Below are 22175 nucleotides of genomic sequence, written 5' to 3' on the forward strand. Positions count from 1 at the left end.
CTTTCAAGAAGGAGAGATCGATGGCCCAATCCTTTTCAGGCAGCGCAGTGAGAATCTGGAACTCACTTCCGCCTCAGCTCCGGACCACCACCTCCTCCAAGGCCTTCAAAACTGACCTCAAAGTTCTCCTTCTTCAACGACATTTCCAAATGTAATCCATGCCCTCTCCATTATCTGAAGGAAGCCCTTCAATTACTGAAAAATCTACTTTACATGACAATGGAAGTGTTTTCCCAGTGTGTTCTTGTGGTTTGAGAGTCTGCCTTTTATTGCAGTATTATCCTTCTACCTGTGTCTGGGACTCGTGTGTAACATGCACCCGTCACTTTCTCTTGCAACACACTGTTTTCTACCTCTCACATTTGTTTGTTCAATACCTGCACAAGTGCCACCAGTGCCTACATAACGTTTGTTCTTGTGCTTGAGTGTCCTCCATATATTGCAGTATTATACCTCTATGTTTATTTTTTACGCTTTTGTAACCTGCACACGTCACTTTTTCCTCCTGTAATGCACTGTTTGCTACCTCTTGTATTTTGTTGGCTCACGATTGTCACTTTTGTAATGCACCGTTTGCTACCTCTTGTATTTTGTTGGCTCACGATTGTCATTTTTGCGTCATTTAATGTAACGTTTGCTTTTGTGTTTTGTTCACTTGTAATGTTCTCATGTATCAGTTCTGTTCCTATTGTGAAGCGCTCTGACACCTTCGGGTAAAGTCCGCGCTATATAAAAATGCATAAATAAATAAAATAAATAAATAAATGACGCCCCCACCCCCGCTACTCAAAAACGTAGTACATACTGCAGTAGAACAAAACATGGAAAACAACTAACTACAGCCACCAAAACTAGCTCAGGTAAATCTAATCGCTCTGTGTTGAAGAGAATACCAGAGACATGCTTTTTGACCAGCTTGAAAATGACAACCATAATAAACTGTATTTCTTCACAGGCACCAGACATTCAAGAAGACAATGGGGTGAAAATTCAAAGAGGCCTTGCCAACGGTTACATGGAGACGTACAGCAGAAAGGTGTCCACATTGTCTGAATCCTGAACCAACACTGAACACCGGCCCTTCTCTGTATACTATAATGGGATAGCATTACTCTAGACTATAGCGAGTACGTGAGCGGTTACTGCTATGCTAGGGGGACATTACGAGCTTCTGGACCAAACCCTACATGAGCTTCAATACCATGCGATTAAGATTGCTATTGGTAGGGTAGTACATGTACAAATAGGAATTCGACGTAGAAATAAGATGGCCAACCCTTATTGCTGTTTTAAAAGGGTTTCATTTATTAAAGTGAATCCTGGGGCATGTCAGGTGGGGAACAAATATACATACCTTTCAATTTTATGAGATAAACAGACAGCAACAGAACAGGTGATCAATTCTCAATTTGTGTAATGTCAGACGTTCCAGAAGTAGGATGTTTCAATGCATCATAACTCAATGGTACATATGTTTCTAACAATAGTAAAATGCTGGGCCATCTTGTAACTGGAAATTTCATTTGACAAAAATACTATTCTTGCTCCCCTTCCCCCACACTTTTAAAGTGACATTCACTGTACATTTAATTGTAGCCACATCCTTCAAAAAGCCTGAATGAGCTGTTGTGATCTGGGCTCAGGACAGCCTTCCTCACATGTCCTTTTTACACAGTGAACCCAGGGCATTTTTCTTCTGTGGTGCACTTTTGATAGGCATCTCACTCCAGCCAGAGGTAGGTATGCACCTTCCTCTTTGGTGGCTTTACAATTTTGTGAAGGACCACCATATTTGGCACAGCAAGCTTGAACGTTCTTGACCTTCAATACTGGACACCAAAAGATGACCTTTAAGGGCACTAATAAAGCACTCCGTGACATATAATCACAGAGATTTAGATGAACAATTAAAATACTGTCATACAATAAAAAGGTGGTGAACCTTTACCAACCTTCTGGTGTGCTAATTCCGTCCCCTGCACTCTGTTTAATGATAGGGGATGGTAGGTGGAATTACAAATTAAAATAACAGCGAAGGGCTACGCACAGGCAAATTAGTTATTTTACAGTGTGTACTGAATAAATATTTGACGCCCTTGCTATAAGTTCATTATGCATTATAATATTAAGAAATCTGATGGTGGCCCATTATCAAATGAAATCTACGGCGCCATTAACAACGAAAACCTCCAACTATACAGATACTTGGCTCAAAATATACAACTGTTGACAGTTACTTCTAAAGACAGTTCATGGGGAATGACATTAAATTATCATCTCGCCTTTGACAGGATTACCTGTTAACTGCCACAACAGAGCACACAGTCGAGAATCTTGCAGCGGCATTGGAGTCAATCTGTTTTCGTTGTCAAACTACTTACAGTGATGACGTGCTACTCCTTGGAGTACCAAATGTGAAAAACGAAATCAAGAGCAAACATCAGAAGGTTGGAGTTGAGCAATCGCTAACAAGGACAGGAAACTTAAAACCCCTGCTGCGGATGCAACGCAGTATGGCAGCCAGTTGAGTAAGGCATGAAACGCGTTCGACAAGGATGCCAAACACCTGAATAATTTAGCTTCATTGATTCTTTTCTCACACAGCCTGAAAACAATTAGTGTTCAGGTTTAAATAGGACAACGACCTACACTTTAAAATCGAACTTCACTTTTATACAACTTGGTCGGAAGACTGAGGTGGAAGATAGCAGTCGGAGGTGGGAAGGACTTCACCTTGCCGTCATTAACAAGCTACTGCCTGTTGCAGTCCAGCATTATAGGTTGTTATCAAGACAGAATAGAGCTGGTGGCGAGAATCAAGAGAGCCCTCCTTAGACTTCCCCATCATGGTTTTCTCCAGTAGTTTTAATAGTTGTGCAAAGGAGGATCCGCCAAGTAATCACCGTCTGAAGGTAATGACGGTGAAATGACTATTTATTTTGACTGAGGGGAAATTTAAGAAGAAAATTAATGTTTTGCATGGTGCAGAATCATATATATTGAGTGAGGGGGGGAGAGCTCATGCGATAGAGGAAGACTGTCAGGCTGGAACCAACACGCTACTAACGTGTGTCACGTGAGGTGGAGAGTGAATGCTAACATTTTAGCTTCTAACAATTCGTGCTTCAGAGCAGCATAAACGACTACTTCAGCCCAATAAATAAAGGTTGTTATACTAACTCTTGAGATCTGATACAATCCTAGTCTCTAAATTTGCAACTGTTTGGGAAAGGGTGTAAAAGGCCAATTTATAGGCGGGAGATCAATTCCCATAAAATCCAGAATGCATATTCACAATTAAACTATATAAAATCAAAAGAGGAAAAGAATAATTAAACACATCAGAGGATAACATTTGGAATGAAACAGTGTTAGCAAAATGTTACTCTTGAAGTCACCCTTACAGGTCTAGGTTCACCCAAAAGTCCAGTACACAGGTACAGCCATCAGTCATTGTTCCATTAAATATTTTGAAGGCGAGTGGTAAAGCTGCGGCTAGTGAAAACTGACTGTGGTGGGGGGGGGGGGGGGGGGGGGGGGGGGGGGGGGGGGAGAAATGCAGCTACTTCCCCCAATACGTACATTATGAGATACTACATCCATGGATAACACAGTGTCTTTCTTTTACTGTTTTCAATCTGGAGCAGGTCGTACCAGTGCAGTACTTTGAATAAAATAAAAGCAAACAAGGGGTGATGGGGCAAAAGGTTTAATTTTATAAAGCTAGCCTTCACCCAGGTACAGCACATGGGTTTTCATACAGCAACTAGTACAGGTTTGTATTTTACAGAAATGTAACAAAGTGCCTGCAGATCAGTAAATGACAGAACAGTTTTTGAAAGGTTTAATCTATCTTGTGGCACAGATAATGTTTCACCAGTATCTCACAAGCGACAGCATTCATGGCTCGTTGTCTTTTGGGAGCACTGGCGACCCCATGTTGGTGGAGGTGCTTGCACTGGATTTGTAAGAATTGGATTACTATGGTGCTAAGTGTAGTCTACAGTCATTAACGGATGCTACAAAAAATAATTATATTAGCAAATAATTAAAAAATAGACCAGATTTTAAGAAGTGTACTGGGCACACCTTTCTGTTACACAGGAGTTCAATGGAATCGACTAGATTTACTACCACTCCATAGAAAATTGGAGAGGGTGTCTTACAGGGTAGCAGCGCCACATTCCTGAGGAAGGGGCAAGAAAAAGAAAGGGCAAAGAGTTAGTCAGGGGGAACTGGCGACTCTGCTAGTGTCAGTGTTACAGCCTGTAGGGATAATAGGTGGCGCTTTCAGACATTCGATCTAAAAAAAAAAAAAAAAAAATAGAGTTCCAAGACAATGCTCCGGAAACAGCAAGTACAATTGAACGTTGGTCTTTCTTTACAAATACTGACCAAGGGGGGCATCTCTTTAAACAAGGAAAATGAAAATCCAAGCCTTCAAGGGGAATTCAGTGACAGAATAAGAAATGGCAATGTTTCGCCGGAGTTTGCAGTCTCTGCTTACTTTAATACAGATTTCCATTTATAGGAAAATAATCTTATATAATCATCCTTTTTGCTAAGGTATTATAACAAAGCACTTGCCCTGTACATATTTTTAAAGAATATTTTAGAAAAATAAAGGTCCCAAGCAGGAAATCTCCCTCACTTGTCTACCTTAGCTCCCACTTTCCAATCTTCCCTCCCCTGAACACGTCTTTTTTCCCCACCCAAAATCTCCTCCTCTACGACATAAAGGGAACTCTTCCTCCAATGTTCACACAATGCCCACAAGCAGCACTTCAGTGGATGTACCTAGGTGTGGATATTTACTTCTCTCAGTAAAATGCTCCCTATTTCTTCCTTAGAGCCAGTGCAACTCCCAGTGCCACAGCCAGAATGGCGACTGCCGCTGCCCCGCCATAAAGTAGTATAGATTTGCCCTCTGGCAACAGAATCGGCTTTTCATCGTCTGCAGATGATAGGTCTTCCTTGTCTTCAGACAGAGTTGGGGAGGATTTCTGGCTCTCGACCTTCCCCAAAGTAGCTTCCAGTTCTGGATGGGAGATGATCTCTGGCTTCTTCTCCGGTAATAATGACTTCTTCAATTTTTCTGCTTCCTGGATAGGTTTGCTTAGCAAAGGGATCTCTGGTATGACGGGCTCAGCAGCTTTTTCTTCCACTTTCTTTTCTTGGCCTAGACGAGATGGTGCAGTTTTTTCCTGGCCTCCATCCTGTTGACCTAGGCGTGCTGCAGCAGGAGGGTTTACTTTTTCTTCCTGAATCTCATGTGTAGTTTGCAAATGTGGTGGCTTGGGAACTGCTTCTGGTGCAGAATCTTGAAACTCAGAAGCTTTTGGAACCACCACCTCTTCTTCGGTGGCACAAGCAGTTTCAGCTTCAGCAAGGACTGCTGCTTCCGCTATCACTTCGGCAATGTCATCTTTATCTACGTGGACAATATCAGAGTTTGAAGAATTGTTTTCACTTCTCTCCTCTCCACCCCCATTGCTGTCCAAGCTCTTGACTTCTTCCCGGTCCATTCCTATCTGCTGCCAAGACTCTGGCCCCAGGGACACCGGTAAGCTCTCAGTGTGCCAGCTTTGGCTCGTCGTCAATGAGACTGGCAAGCTCTCAGTCTGCCAGGAAGATATCACTGTCAGGGATTCCGGCGGGCTCACTTGCCCAGAATGATCACTAGTTAGGATGTAAATGTCGTTGCTGTCCTCAGCAATGAGTCCGTGGTCTTCGTCCTCTTCGGTCTCCAAACTGAAAACCGTGCCCTGGGGAATAAGAAAAATGAAAGTGTGAACCAATATGGCAAGCACAATCAGAAAAATCCAATCACACACATTAAGAATTTAACACAGTGCATATTAATGTTTCCTAGCACTGGTAACAGGACTTTCTGAAGTTAAAGGAAAAAAAACCAAAAAAACTATTTAAAAAAGGGTCCGGAAGAACCAGTTGCATAATCATAGGAACAGTTACTACCCTGTGATCATCGAAACGGCTCATAACCGCAGTCACCTCTTTTTAGCCCAGAATGACAGCAAAGACAAATGTGTGGGACCTAAATTGTCCAAAGGTGTTTCCTCTTTTAAGCTGCAATCATTTCATACAAAAACTCAGGTCATCATCTGAAGACATGTAAAAACAAGCTTATTACCCTGCTTCATCGCATCAAGAACGAAACCATTTGGTTTTCCACCAAACCTCACAATACCGTTCTGAAGGAAAACAAATGGTTTGAACTTCAGCAGGAATATGTCCACCAAGCGTTTATAAATGTGCTTGAATATAATATGTACTTTTATTGAGGCAGCACAGCATCATTCGTTTGAGTACATTCACCGTTTTTTATGCATCCTACAACTTACTATGTGGTGTGGTTAATTCTCTTTATATAGAAAAAAGAGCGACAGTGGGTCCGAAAAAATATTATATTATACTGTAAAATGTTCACCAAAGACACGACCCAAGGATGACCGTCCTATGCAGACTTATTTTAAGTTACATCCCAATGCAGGACAGCATATACACATCTAGTTAGGATGCACACAGCTACTGACTGTGTGCTGGATGGAGTGGTTACACCTTGGAAATGGATCATGGAGGGGTGGCCTGCAAAATGGTGGACTCCATATGGAAAACAAATAAGTATATGCATAAACTCTAGATGATCAAGCTCGTTACAATTTTGACCTACCTCAGTCTTTTATACATGTTTTGTGTGGTTCCCTGGCACATGAGCCCAAATACCAGCTTGCATTACCACCCATCTATACTAATTTGATTTGTTTTCAAGTGCCGCCTGCAGATAGATTTTAGCTGGCCGTTGTCGAATGATCTCCTGTGGACAGTACCAAAACTTAGAGAGAGCTTTGTGCCAGCACTTGCTTACCATAGGTTAGCTTTTTATTCTTATTTGTTTGCTTCTCATTTGATGGTTTTCCTTCCTGTTCTTGCGTGTGTCCCTCCCTGAGAGCATAGCTTCTCAACCATTCTATTGATTGGATGACTTGTATTATTCCACGGCTAACATTCAGGGAACTTCTTATTTTTATTTAGCTTTTAGCACTCCACAGAAGTGCACGTTTCTCTTGCCTCTTTTCTCCAGTGGGCTGCTTCTCCCTTCATACCCACGCGTTCTTCCTATTGCTCTCTTGCCCCAGTATATGTTCCTTCCTCCACCATCCCGGTTCCTTCCTGCTTTTTTATTTATTTATGTTTTAAAAAGCTCCTCCCTCTGCTCATTGCCACAAGGCTCCTACAGTCACCTCAACGTATTTTTCTACAAATACAAGGCACTTCAATTCACTTCTTTAAGGATGCACATGATATGTGTTCTCTTGTAATGCGATATATCTAATTTAAGGAAACGCAGTATTCGTTTTAGACGCAGGAACAGGGAAGGGGTTATTTTGTTTACTTTTATTTCGGGTTCCATGAAACCGATTTCGGTTTTGCTGCCGATGCATTGCCAGCGAGTGTCCACGTTTGCAGTCGGTGGAAAATGATCCCTGAAAATTGTAGCAATATGTACAAGAAATGTTTCAATGGTTTCAGAGGCTGTCCTTCCTCTCTCTCTTCTTAGCCTAGGTCTAGTGGTGCTGTGTTTGTAGGTAAAAGAAATCTGTCAAACAATTGCTTACTAGAGCACAAGTGCTCCTTAGCTATATAACCTATGGCTGTAAGCGTACAGAAAATATGTAGATGAAAGAATATTCAAGAGCACTCGTAGGAATGCCGCAGTCACCAGCTAAGGAAGCTTTGCGCAGACTCTTCATGTTGGAAAAAAGATCAACCTTTCTGGTGCCTGGTGGGGTGCATAGATAACCCTTGCAAAAGATCAAGCCATAAACAAACAAGCAGCTACCACCGGTCTCCGGGTGATAAATAAGGAGGAATTGACCATTCCATAACTCTGTTGGGGACTTCCCTGTTTTATACCCATTTGTGTTTCTATTCCATCCCTCCCTCTTTTATTCGCTCTTCCGCTCGGCACTGGCAGTGCTACGTCCATGCCTTGAATACCTTTCTTACTTCCATACGTCTCCAACTTCTTTCCGTTCCCTTTAATATTCAGAGTACCCTAACCTCTTCTTTCTGTGTTCCTATCTCTAAAGCATTTGGTGTTATCTCATGTTTCTTTCCACTATCTCTACATGTATTATGCATTTCGTGCCCCTGAAATAGTAGTCTGGCACTGGGTCCACTTTTAATATTTTTATTCAGCACTTTGAGACTGCATGTGTTCCTAGCTCTTTCCCTCATGTGCTGCTTCCCCCCCTCAAATACCCACCACCTGCCTTACGCTGTTTTGCTCCTCACACCTTCCAGCTGGTCTGTAAAAGCACAACAGGGGTATTTTTGCTTGGGGTAAGTCTGAAGAGCAGACTTAAAGGGTTGCTTTTGTTTTATCTCCTACATTTCACATATTGAATAAAAGCTTAATCTTTGGCACACAAAGAGTTTCATGACGTTGGGGAAGGGATCTGCTGCACTCAATAAGATTTCCTCCGAAGGAGGTGGACTTGGCATGAGCTTCTCCTGAAGTCCCATAAATCTGCTCCCTGGGTTACTGCAGTGGACCAAATGGCTGAATACTGCAGAAAGTAAATTAGGCTTTGGCAAGAGCTTCCCTTTGTATTCCAACACTTCCTTATTCTTTTTGAATTCTTTCCAGAGTTTCCTGAGTCAACAGAATTTGAAAAATAATCATGGCATTTATAAAGATTGAAAACTAGAAGTTCAATGTGGAGTGTTGAGATACCATATGATGTGTGTTTGGTTTTCATCAGGGTGTTTTGATTTTTTTCTTTTAACATTTCTTTACTGACAAACACTGGCAATGCCAACAGCTTGGTATTTGCATTGTAAAGGCAAGATCTATTAGCTTTGCCAATGCTTGGCAAGGTTGAAGCACAGCACGCATTTGATTGGAGTGATAGGTACTGTGAAAAGGGTACATGGATAAGTATTGCAATCCCATGAGGGAGGGCAATTTTTCCTTTCTCCGTCGTTCTGCACTAGCTTTGTTTCATCGCTGGGAGGGAAAAGACCGATGTGCACAAGGGGGCTTCAAGCAAATTCACAAAAGCTCTTGGCAGAAATCTGTATCTTTTCTGGCTAAGGTATCCAGTGAGTAAGACCTACATGAAAGATGCATAGTAGTACATTTTTCCTTTGAAATGTGCTGTGCCGCAGTGTAGCCTATTTTACACAGTAAGGCAAAACAAAAAGAATAAAGAACAAAGACAAAAGAGTTTTACTCAATCTAAGTTTGATTAGAAGGTGTCATATAACCTGTACACACCAGTGTACAAAGCATCCTAATAAAATGGACTTTGATACTTTCTAAACCTACAGGGTTCACACAGTGAAGTTGGAGAAAGTTCAAAAGCTAAATTCTCCAAAGCACTTATAGCTAGTAACACACAGTTTGAGATGTTGTTAAAATGCTGTTCTGCAGACCATGTATTTATTTAATTGTGGTACTTTAATATTATAAAAATTTAAGAACTTTTATATTAAAGACATATCTACATGAACCATAGAGTATGGCAACAGTCACAACCGCTTGGACCATACATCGACATAGTCACATAGAGTATAGAGTACAACACAAGTGTAACGCATTTTAAAATAGAGGAATTTAATTTCAAATTCGTTTGAGTAAAAAAAATATACAAGTAATAAGGTTAGAGGGCGAGATAGCAGCTAAAAGTAGAAGCTCATTCTTATTTCAAATCAGTCAATTTGCTAGCATCTATGTTTGAGGAGGGCCTACATAGCTTCTAAGTGTGTACTTTCGTCAACAACCTAACCAGATAGTTATCAGGTAAGTGTCACCAGCGTAGGCATGAAATTTAACAGCAAAACTTTCTAACAGCTCATAAATGGGTTTCACAGCTATTTGAAATGGTAAACACCAATGGTATCCGAAATTATGAGAGCTGAATACCATGCATGGCCAACATAATGGCTCTTTCAGTAATCTTTGCACATAGAGGGCCACAATTGTTTTTAGTAGCATCGAAGAAGATGGTATATAGGATGTGACCCAACAGGGTAGGGCGTTCGATCGCCAATCTGGGTGAACAGGGTTTGAGTCTCTGCCAAGAAGCTAAACATCCTGTGATTCTGGTCATATCACTTAAACTCCCCGTGCCTAACAAAAAAATGAATGTGTCCTTGTGTAACGTAACTGGTGCTCATGTAAAGCGCTGATACCTTTGCATCAAGTTTGCGCTATATAAAACTCAGAATTTAATTTTTGTTGCTGATTATTGAATACTGCAGAAGATAAAGTCGTTTATAACAGTGGAGACATATGTTATAGGTCACTTGTATTTATTAATTTATAATCTTTGGAATACGCTGTTCCCCGGGACAGCATTGCTGCATTAAGCACATAAACCCTTACATAGCACAGGACAAAAACAAGAACAAACCATTAAAAATATGGACGCATTTTTAAGGCCTTCTTTAATTGGCGCACATGAGAAAGAATGTAAAGGTAAACCTGGAGTATATTCCAGCATCATGCCCCCTTTCCCTTGAGGAAAAGGGGGCACTTTCAACAAGAGAGGACATATGGAAACAACCTCCACATGTCATTTTGGTAAAAGGACCAATTCACAATACAAAGAACTCTGAATTGTGTTGTTCGCCTGACTGGGAGCCAACGGAGGGAAAGGCAAGTGTGCAACACATGCTCAGATTTATGTAGTTCATTTACCAGTATTAGAGCTATATTTTGAAGGCACTGAAACTTGACAATCGTATATCTTGGAACACCAAGGTATACGACATTGCAATAGTCCAGGTGAGGTGATACTTTCTTCAAGAAGGGCATGTGTAATAGGTGGAAGAAAGGGAAGAATCTATGTCAGCATCTTGAAGTGAAGGAAACCTTATGCCCAGGTCGTTTGTATTTGATGAAAAAATGGATTAGGTACAGATCAAAGGGGATGCCCCCATTTTTCACTTTAACTGTAGGAGCTGGTAAAGGTTCGAGTTGATATGGTCAGAGGTCTAATGTCCAGCCAGAAATGTCTTTGCTGGCAACCAAAATCAAGTCCATTCACTATTAAGTTTTAGAAAACTGACAAACATCCAGCTGTGTACACCCAGTACTGCAGCAACAAATGATGGACAGATTTCTGAATGAATCAAACATTCACCCCCAGTCAAGAGATCTAGGTTAAATCAATTGTTCTTTTGCTCACTTCGCCACCCCAATTTGGACCCAGCCATATGCAAATCAGTCTTGACCCTGCTCCTCATGGGAACAATCTGGCCCGAATTGCAAGTTAGGTCCTCCCAGGAGCGGAAGTAAGTATCCTGGGACCGGTTTTGAGGTAACACCCCTCAACAGCCAGGCTAGCTTGAATCCAGTGGCAGAGCAAGCAAGGGAGCCATAGCTGGGCATACATATCGCACTGAGGGCGAAAAGTGCTGAGGCTACTAATGATGGACAGAATGCTGAATGAATCCAACATTCACCCCCAGTCAAGAGATCTGGGCTAAATGTATACACCCAGTAGACCACCTTTGAGCTGCTCTATGGAAATGTCAGAATGGTGTTCAAACATAAGACCACGGTGGGTGTCATCAGTATTAGAGAAAACGCTGAAGCCAAAGGTTTGAAAACAGCATGTGGATGTTGGATGTAAAGATTAAACAGTATGAGAGAAGTGCAAAGACTTAAAGGATACCACCAGTTGCACACAAATCTGATCATCAAAAATGTGGAAAAGGCAATAATTGGGTATGGTTTGCAGACGGCCTTGGACAGACGATATATATTAGATGATTGACCATGTCAAACGCTGCAGAAAGACTTACAAAATCCAAAGGTGGTCATGGGCAGTTACAAGCCATATAGAAGCCAACCTGGCATTTTGTACAGGAGAATATGGGTCCTAAGATGGTTAGCAAGCCACCTGGGAAGACGCTTCTCCATTATTCTTGTACTGGCACACAGTAGGGTGAGGGGTTGGAAGTTGTTAAAATCCAGAGGGTCGATACCAGCTTTTTAAGAAAGGGCATAATAATTCCCTTTTTCCAATGGGAGTATAAGTTGTGCACATTCAGACAAAGTTGCGGGAAGAGAAAGCACTACAAGAAAAGAAATAGGAAGATCAAACTTTTGATCAGAAAGGAAATTTTCATTTTTTTACCCAAATCGACATAAAGAGTGTTATTTATCTTGAATCAGAAGGGAGGGGGCTAAAGGAGAAAAGGAACAGTCGCCAAAGCCTGTTTTTCCTGACACCAGATATTGTCAAGTCACTGTATATGAAGGGCTCAGGGACCAATTAAGCATACATCTAACTTAAGGAGGCAAACAGGTCTTCTGTAAACAGGCAGTCACAAAATGTGCAAGCCCTCAACTGATATTCTGACATGCAGTGGGAGCCACTGAAGATGACCGAAGACGGAAGATGCCTCTTCAAATTTAGAAGCAAGCACCTGCCTGGCTGCCAGATTCTCCACCATTTGAAGACTACGAAATAAAGATTTGAAAATCCCCAGGTAAAGTGCAATACAGTAGTCTAGCGGGATATCATCCAAACCTCAGGCAGTAGCTCTTGGCCTTGTGGTTGAGAAAAAATATTTGGCCAATTCTTTATTTCAAATGAGCAAGAATGAAACACTGCTGAGGCCAAAGCTGCCATTTACAAGTTGGTATCAATTCTAACATTTACAATTTTGACAGTGTAGGAAGAAGCAGGGACATCACCTGGCCAGAAAAGTGAATATTCCGAGATAAGTAGTCTTAGCGGCCACCAAAAGCTCCATTTCTAGACACCGAGCTTCACCCAATTTATGCCCACCCACTTCCTGATTCCCACATACACAGCTGAGCTCAAGCATGGAACCATGTTTGCTTAAACAGAACAGCAACTATTATTAGAATATGAACAGAACTGAAAGCCATGAGAGCCGATGAAGGGTTGCAACCTGTACCACATAAACATTAAATATGAATGGCAAGTGAACAGACAATTGGCAGCAAACTGCAAATGTTGTTTATGGTCTTGTGCATAAAGGGGCACAGGGCTAACATCTAGCCACTATCCTTTTAAAAAGGAGAACCAACTTACAACACCATCTCTAAGGTCAATCTCCTTCAGTCTGTTCAGCCAAAGACACTGGTCTACAATTTTAAAACAGTCGAAAATAACTACATTAATCAGAGCTTTGATGGAGTCTGCCAACCACAGACCATTAACAGCAGTAAACATTACAGTCTTCAGAGCTAGGACTAAATTAGAAATCCGCCTCTACTTGCTAGCTGTCAAAGAGGTTGTTGGACTCCAAGATAGCAGCCAATTGCTTTGCATCATGATCTTCTAAGGTTTTGCAGAATCAAGGCCATGTTTCAATAGAAGGTAAACAATCAACCCATCCTCAAAGTGGAGAGAGAATTTCAATCTTTGAGTGGGGAATAAATAAGAAAGCAAAAAGGCAAACAACCTCACCAAGTTTATAGAAAAGGTAAAAAAGGACAAGGATCCATATTAAAAACAAACTTGGATAATGTTTCGGCTGCCGAAAGTTCAGGGGGGTCGAGTGGTGGGTGAGGGAGAATAGGGCACCAAATAGAAAACAGACTAAAAGATAAGCAGAGGCAGAGAACTGGGTGGGGAGAAAGAGGAGGTCTTTATAAATAGCTGCGCAAATATTTTCAATTTTGGAAAAAATCGACAGATCTTCACAGTGTGGAAGGTGGTGAAGTAGCAAAAAGTTAATACAGACTCAGCAAACTCTTTAATAATTGAAAAAACATTTATAGCTGTTACAGATATTATTATTGTTGTGGATTTAAGGCATGTTTTGCTGTTCTCCTTTCACATCCATGCAGTTTAAAGGCTGATTTGCACATGCTTTTTGCATCCAGGTCGCAACGCTCCAGCAGTTCTTCTCTACCTTCTTCAGATGGAGCATACTGCATTAAGGGCCACAAACACAGTAAAGATATATAGTCTAAGGAGAGATCTGTTGGCAGGTAGTAGATTGGTAGGTTTACTGCCTACGACTTCCGATGTTAACTTATGCCACATTCTCAATGCTTTATGAGCCCCCCAGCATGAGCAGGGGCTGGAAGTCCAGAGGGATTCAGAATTCGAATAAAGAGTTATCTGTATTTCCGAATAAGGGCTCAGTGAATGTATATTATACTAAATTTAGTCCAGAGAATTGGTAAGAGAGGTCTTTAGTAACAAAGCACTGCCTGCAGGAGAGCTGGGTGGGTTAAAAGTTCTGGCACGCTTTTCCAGGTCTTCTTGCAGGATCAAACATATGCTAAAAAGAGGTCTGCTACCTTTTAAGAGGCCAACAATGTGTTTGAGCAGCAGTGACACACCATGGGTGTTTGATTACAGTCTGCACTCCAAACAGAACAGCGTTGGTTTATTAACCCAGTTTGAGATGGTACTATGTTATGTCAAAAATATTTATAAAGCTCACGTACGGTTTCTTGGCACCGGGAGTAGGGTTTAGCTTGCAGCTCGTTGATTCATTCATAAGCTTGGGAGAACAATCAAGTTTTTAGGAATCTCCTAATTGAAGGTAACACGATGAGGATCCAATGTCTGAAGGGAGAGAGTTCCAAAAACGAGGGGCCAGAACAGCAAATGTAGATCCACCTAATCTGTTTCTTTTAAAGGTGGGGGATGACCAGGAGTTTAAGACGGGATGACCTCAGGTTTCGGGCAGGGGTATACCTCTGGGTGAGGGCAGAGAAATTCCGTGCAGGAGCCATGCAGGGATTTAAAGAGGAGGCATCCAATCTTAAATGCACTGAGTTGTGTTACTGGTAACCAGAGCAGCTTCCTCATTAGGGGAGTGATGTAGCGCCATCTCGCCTGCTGGTAGATCAGTCGAACTGCCTGGTTTTGTACCATTTGCAGTCTTGTTGAATGAATCGTAAGGCCGAAGTAGAGCGAGTTTGCATAATCCATGTGGGAAATGACCATAGATAGAAGGACCTGAACAAGAGCTTCAAAATTACGGAATCTATAGATTTTCCTGACTTTCCGAAGCTCGAAAAAACATGTGGAAACTACAGACCCAATCTGGGACTTCAAAGAGAGATCACTGTTGATTGTGTCTCCGAGGCTCTTTGCTGAAGTTGAGGGTAGAGGTGCCATCCCCAACTCAGCAGGACAAAAATCCGAGTGTGACATCCCCAACTCAGCAGGACAAAAATCCGAGTTCCAAGGGTTCAAGAGCCACTGACTAAGACAAGTTATGTTTTGTCTGGATTTATTTTTAAGTGGTTGTGATTCATCCAATTACGTATATGTAACATAGTTGTCTGAAAATTCAGAATGGAGTCAGGAGTATTATCAATAGTAAAAATTAACTGCATATCATCAGCATAGTTGAAAGAGCACACATTAATTTCCCCCGAGACAGAATTAATGGGAGGAAGTATAAATTGAACAGGTGCACGCCGCAGGTCAGTTTCACTTTGGAGGCAGTGAATGGAGAGTCGAACTGATTGAGTGCGACCATCTAGGAAAGACGTAAGCCGTTTCAGGGCAGATCCCACGGTCCACCTTGGGACCATGGTCGACTGTCGAAAGCCATAGATCAAGGAGCACCAGTACCTGGTAGTGCCCTCGTCTGCTTCTTTCCTCATTTCGTCTAGTACGATCAAGAGTACTGCCTCAGTGGAATGGGAAGGGAGGTGTGGTGAGTTTGCCAGCTTGATGAGTCAAGAAATTGGGACTGTTCCACAAAAGAGCAGAAGCAGTTAGCAACGTAGGCTTCCAGCACCTTAGCCAAAAAGGGAAGCAATGAGAACGGGACGATAGTAAGAACAAGTGGGTCTGCGCCTATTTTCTTGCTTACTGGAACTACTATTGCTTCTTTGAAGGCTCTGGGAACAGATCCCTGCGTTAATGAGTCATTCAATAGAGAAAGGGCAAGGTCAGGGCATGCATATGTGGAGAAGTGTGGCTCAATGGTTAGAGCGGCAGACCCTGATGCAGAGGTCTAGCCCGGGACCAGGGTTCAATTCCCCGCCACGGCGGATCTTGGGCTCAAAATTCCACGGACCTGATAATTCTCGCCTCGGTGCCTATTCCAATCATGGAGTCCCACTCTGCAACTCTGGGCAATAGCTTGCTTAATCTCCACAACGGCCCCCACAACGCTAAGGATGCCTGGCCTCCACCTTGGGGGTGCCCAGGAGTGGACACCTCACAGGGAAATCCAGGATGGGTTCCACAGCGGTATTCGTACAAGCGCCTTGAGACCCTTGCAGGTGAGTAGTGCGCTATACAAGTATCAATTTACATTTAACATAAAAAAACGTTTTTCAGAATATGAGGGGGACAGCTGTCAAGAGGAGATCCGGATTTGGCTTTAGTTAGCAGATCAAGAAAGAGTTCTCTACTAATTGTGGGGAACTGATGAGGGAATGAGGATTCCTGGATGTAAATGGATGAGTGCCAGGACAGGGGTCAGCGGGTATGCTGGCTTTGATGGTTATGATTTTGTCAATGAAAAAGTTGTTCAGAGCATTACATAATAATTGGGTGAGGGGTAATTTCACTGTAACTCTATCCGGATAAGATAACTCTGAAACAATTGCAAATATATCTTCGGATTTGTTTGTTGAGTTTAGGATCTTATTAGAAAAGTAGGGGGCCTTCATTTGTAGGATAGAGTTTTTATAGGGCTTGAGTTGATCTTGGTAGATAACTTTTTTATCTGGAGAGTAGTTCCGTCTCCAGAAGCGTTCAGTATGGCGCAGGGCTAGTTTTTAAGTTTTACGTCTTCTGAGACCAAACGCAGATCATATGTTCCCTGAACTTTGGATGGTGTAATGAGGCTGGTATCACAATTTCCAATTCAGAGTTATTCTATAACACCTTACAAGTGATGTGATCTAAATATTGCAGATGGATCACGGATATAAATCAATGAGTTGAAGCCCTATATTATAAAAAAAATACAGTTATAAAATACAGTTACCCCCTCCCACGTCAATGAAGCATTGCCTACTCCTCTTGCAAAATACCACAGTCCTGTTCATATAGTTTGGCAGCTGAAAGAACGAGCCGGGTCAAAGGTTCATTTAAAGGAACAATCAGAACTGTAGAAAAAGGTTTAATCAAATTGTGTAAAGCACAAGGGTGGACACAGGGGTCAGGTGGTTAGTAAAAAGAACAAAAGGCGATTATGTTCTCTTTTGAAAGAGTTGGAGAATAATTCTATTAAACTACGACTTGCTAAAACATGAGCTTTATTTTGTCACGGGGATCTTCTAACAGCAAAGATAATGGTGTCAAAAGATTTGTTGCAGTATATCGTAGGCAGGGAGTATTTATGGGCAAAACAGAAAACTACAGACAGCAAAGCTTGAGACCATCTTGCGCACAAGGAACAGTCTGTCATAAATACAAATTCACATTTTCAATCACCTCTAAGCAGATCAGTACAATGCCCAAATCCTGCATGCAAGGTCATATAGTGGGGCTCCCTGAAAGGAGAAAGTTCAACCATGCACAAAAGTTTGGCTTGCTAATGAAATGGCTTAAAAGCCGCATGACTGGATAGAGCAAAACAATTGAGAAAAGGATTTCCTTTTCAAACACCTACTTGGTACAGTTTTTTTTTCAGACCAAGCATCAAAATAATGGCAGCTTCAAGAGGATGCGCTTGTTTTTAATGCCAAGAGAGGAATGCAAAAACAGGAGTAAGAGTTATGAGGCCAAAGTGGAAGCGCTGACCTACAGTAAACGTGAAGTAATTTACTATTTTGAATGTAGCTACATAAAGGTATAATACCATTAACCAGCTACATTAAAGCCACATGTGCAATAGGGTAAACGCACCCTACAGTACATGTGTGTACTATACTAGCAATTAAGCAATTGATAGGAGTTGGCCTAATGGCTAGGGCGGTAGACCTCTAATCTGGGACACTGGGTTCGAGTCTCAGCAATGACGCTGAACATCCTGTGATTCTGGGCAAATCACTTACTCTCTCCATGCCTGACAAAAATGAATGTGTCCTCATGTAATGTAACTGGTGCTATGTAAAGTGCTCCGATACCCGATTCGGGTCAAGTTCACGCTATATAAAACTTTGTAAAATAAAAATAAAATAAGGGGACTGCTCACTGGCCTATCAAACAGCAAGCTCAAATCTGAACCCTTCCTGCTTCAAGTCATGTGGTTCACACAAGGGGGACTGGGTATCTCAATGGACTTGTACTTCAACATGTATTGTGTTTTTGGAAGAACCAAACAGCAAGTTATGGGGTGGGGCTCTGGTGCCAAAAGCGCTAATGGTTCCATTATGTCCCACAAACAATATCAGTTTACATTATTTATGCTCTGTAAAAACTAAGTGGTTGTCCTGGGAAATCACTTGTGACTTCCATCCAGCAGATCAGTTAGTTACAATAAAAGTCATTAAAACTACCAAATGAAATTGAGATGCTCAGATAGCTTTTGGACAATATTATACAGAATAACTGCCAGCGTAGAGGGAGCCGGGACAGCAAAATATTTAGTGACTTTTGAAGAATGACAGATACATGTACAGCCAGATTTGCCTACTGGTTGTCTATTGTACTTCATAAAATAAACTGCAGAAATACATTATATTGTGGTAGCACAGCAAGGGTTGTTCAGCATGTTCAAGTTATGTAAGCCAACAGGGAGAGTTGCAACCAACAGACAGATGTGGGCCCACTGGAAGGAAGCTAGACCAGCATCCAGCTAGGGCACACATTCTATCCAAAGGCTTAATTCATTTTCATTAGTCACTGTATAGTCAGGTCAGAAATGCTGTCCAGCCACCACCACAAGGAGTGACGGCTCAAGGCAGGGCCACACAGGAACACCGCAGGAGCAGCCGCACACTGGCATTGCCCTTGAAGCACAGTCTATAGACGTGCTACTAGGGACCCTAGAGTTAAGGAGGAGGCAGATGACACACTCAAATATCATGAAAAGAGACGGGGAATCTTTACGTAACCCCCGAGATACTAAATATAGGCAAAAAAAGCAGATAGTCCTAACCTGCTGGATCGGACACATCCTCGAGAGAGTCTATCATGGACGCCCTAACCAAAATAGAGAAATGCACTGAGCAGATGGAGGACAAGCTGGACAAATTCAACAAACAAGTCAACCAGCCGAAAGGTAAGACCCTCACAATGGCGCAAAGGATGGGGAGGAGAAGAGGCCACATAATAAGCGGACAGCCTCCAGGATGACTAATCTGGATCGCAAGGGAGGTGCAGTCATAAAGGAAACAGTCTTATCCACTAGGGCTGAATTACTGAACAACTAAGTGAGAAAGACACCAGATTCGAGTTTTCGGTTTCCTTCCTGGCATAGAGAGAAATAGCACCGACTTGTTCATGGGGAGTGGATAATAAAAATCTACTGAAATTGTAACAAGTGCAATGGAATAAAACCGAACATAGTTCTGGTGGAGACAGAGGGCAGGAGTGGTCTGAAATTGATCTTCAGGGTAACAAATATGAGAACAGATTCTGCATGGCGACAGGAACAAAAGCGTTCGACAAAGGGTAGGAAAATACTACTGTTTCCTCACTCTGTACTAGAAACAGAGAAGAGGAGAAAGAAATCAAATGCCATCAAGAAATACTTCTGTGTAAAACATTGGAGCAAGTCTTCGCCAATAAGCAAAGCTGCAAGTGACTTATTGCAATTAAGAATACATATTCTGGGTCTCTGAGAAAGCACAAAGTCTCCTGGACTTTAAAAAGAAAAGGAAGCGAGAGGGGGGTGCATGATAGAAGATCCTAATCTTAACATGAAGTGTAATACACCAAGCATACAGAAAGGAATTTAGAGATATGAATTTACATTAGGAGCTAAACAGAGGATAAGGGAGACTGGTAAAAAAAAATTAAAAAGAGATTAGCAAAGTCACATTAGGAAGGGATACCTGCCAAGCCCAAACACGTGTCAAGTGTAGCATCCTCACCATGAGGATTCCTAAAATTGAGGTTCTCAAAGTGGACTCCTACAGATGCACATTTCCGAATTTATCGCTGTTTTGCTGGTATAAACAAATGCCTCACTCTGCAAAATAAAAACACCCTAATGCCTTTTCTGCGTGCATTAATGGAGAGTAGGAAGTGCGTGTGAAGATATATGCAGTACCTACTTCACAGAAAATATCTCTCGCTCTCGAGTTCCTTGAAATCTCGGAGGTTAATGGGATTTTCCTCACCAAATGTCTTGAACCCTTCAGGTGCCAATGTCTCACCACAACTATGATGAAAACGCATGGTGTCAAACTTTCTATTCTAGTACACCAAAGAATTGTAAACATATGACCAGCATACCCCAGTGTATGGTTTGTGAGAAAATAGAAACTGGATAGTGATGGTCCGAAAGAGGGTATAACGTAACAATTTTCCTCTGGGGACGCTTGGCTAAAGGAAGTAGACATATGCTTGTTATTACTAACATAAGGTTGGAGTTATCGATTGTTGGGACTCGGTGAGGAACAGATCAAGCTCAGATACTTATTAATATGTAAAAAGTGTATCATTCCTTGTATGACCTGTTCGCAACATCATAATGTCTAGCGGAAGCCTCTACACACTAGCCTTTTGTCTCCTCATCTCAGGGGTTGTTCACCTCTACCTAGAGTACTGAGGGCTTCCAGTTCACTATAGAAGCACAAGGTGTTTTCTTCTGCTGCACCACCATGACTGCAACCTTGGGACAGACTGTCCCAAGGTCACCAAACACAAGTGGATGGCCTCCGTTTCTGCACAGGGGTTGTAGGCCTGTTCATGTCACCTCGGTTTAGTTTTTCTCAATGGTGTGACTTGGATACTTACATTACAAAACAGAGGAATGCCTTCTTACTTGGCAGGCAGGCGAGTCATTGGAGGACCTCTCTCCTGGCACAACATACATCAGCTTTCGGAGTTGGTAGCTGGGGATCACGTCTTGCCGATCCCACTCTTTAGGGAGTGACTCCAGCTGAGTATCCGCAAACCCCACTGAACCACCACAATGGCAGACTTTAGCACGTCTCCTCTGCAGAAATGTATGGGTTTAGATTCTGGCCTTTATATTGCTGCTGGCTCTTTTCTGGGCTGACCACCTATTCCCAACCAGTGCATTCAACTCAAATGTTTCTCAGTTGGACTCAGGGACCACGCTCAGTGCATGAGTGTCGCCTTCCTGAGAAGTCCAAAAACCTTTTTGCCTGACGTCTCTACCATTGTAGCACGGCCTCCCCTTAAAGGGTGAGTCAATTCACAGTGATTTAACACTTTTAGAATTCCTCTGTGATTTGGGAAGTAGTGGTTTGCAAAATTCTTTTTTCTGCATTAAATTGATGTTGTGAAACGTTTGGAAATTCTGGCCATTTTTTGCTGGTTTTGAATCTGCCTGTCCTGGATAAAAAAAAAAGGTGGAATGCAGGCAGAATGCCCAGCAGACCAGTCATGTGTCGGACAACGTTATACCTTAAAAAAGCACTAATGGGTAGGGACAATATATTTACCTTACTGCAATTGTCAAGGTAAATACATTGCTCAGGCCCGGTGTGTTTCTAAAATCAGCTGCGTTAGGCTTTGAGCTATTTTTCAACCACAGAGCAGTTAAATCAGCATTAATTCTGCTCTCCAGATGGGTAAAAAGGGAGTGGGGGGCAAATATAGTATTTTCAGAAATGTGCTCAAATAATTTGCCCATCGTTAGTGAGTAGTAAAGTCAGTGAAGATTGGGTCCTTTTCGGCTTGCTCCACGACCAAATCCCCTCTATTGTAAGTTTGAGCGATACTTCTGTTTCAATGTAATTTAGAATGCACGGATTGTCACTCTGGTAAAATCATCCTGTGATAAACCTCCCGTACTCCCCAACACTGGCACTGATCGAACGTTTTACAATGCACACACTGCCTCTATTTGTAAACAGAGTTCCGTCCGTGAGATGGCCCAATGGCTCTGTAAACCACAGTTTGATTCCCATAAAATTTTGAGCAATCTAATTAGCACAGTGTGCTCGCCTCTTGTGGTGAGAACAATTAAACCAATACCAGTCGAAGGTTTGGCAAAAGGAGCACGAAAGGATTTCAGGTGCAGACAGCCCTGAGAGGCATATACGCGGAACTCCTTTTGCTTGCTTGCAGTAGAGATCATGGCAAACTTGCTGCATCCTT

The 22175-nt window shown here is 42.1% G+C and overlaps 1 protein-coding gene across 1 annotated transcript in view; it reads right to left on the bottom strand.

The window, feature by feature from the left end:
- Positions 1 to 1281: 1281 nt before the first annotated feature.
- The window catches only part of BCL2L13 (BCL2 like 13), a 423025-nt gene continuing 402131 nt past the window's right edge, over positions 1282 to 22175 (bottom strand). Inside the window, exon 7 of the mRNA XM_078673632.1 lies at positions 1282 to 5765. Within this exon, the coding sequence (XP_078529758.1) occupies positions 4836 to 5765 (930 nt within the window). The 3' untranslated portion in view covers positions 1282 to 4835. The remainder of the gene's footprint in view (positions 5766 to 22175) is intronic.

The sequence above is a fragment of the Lissotriton helveticus genome, chromosome 1_1 (assembly GCF_964261635.1).
Source record: "Lissotriton helveticus chromosome 1_1, aLisHel1.1, whole genome shotgun sequence".
NCBI lineage: Eukaryota > Metazoa > Chordata > Amphibia > Caudata > Salamandridae > Lissotriton > Lissotriton helveticus.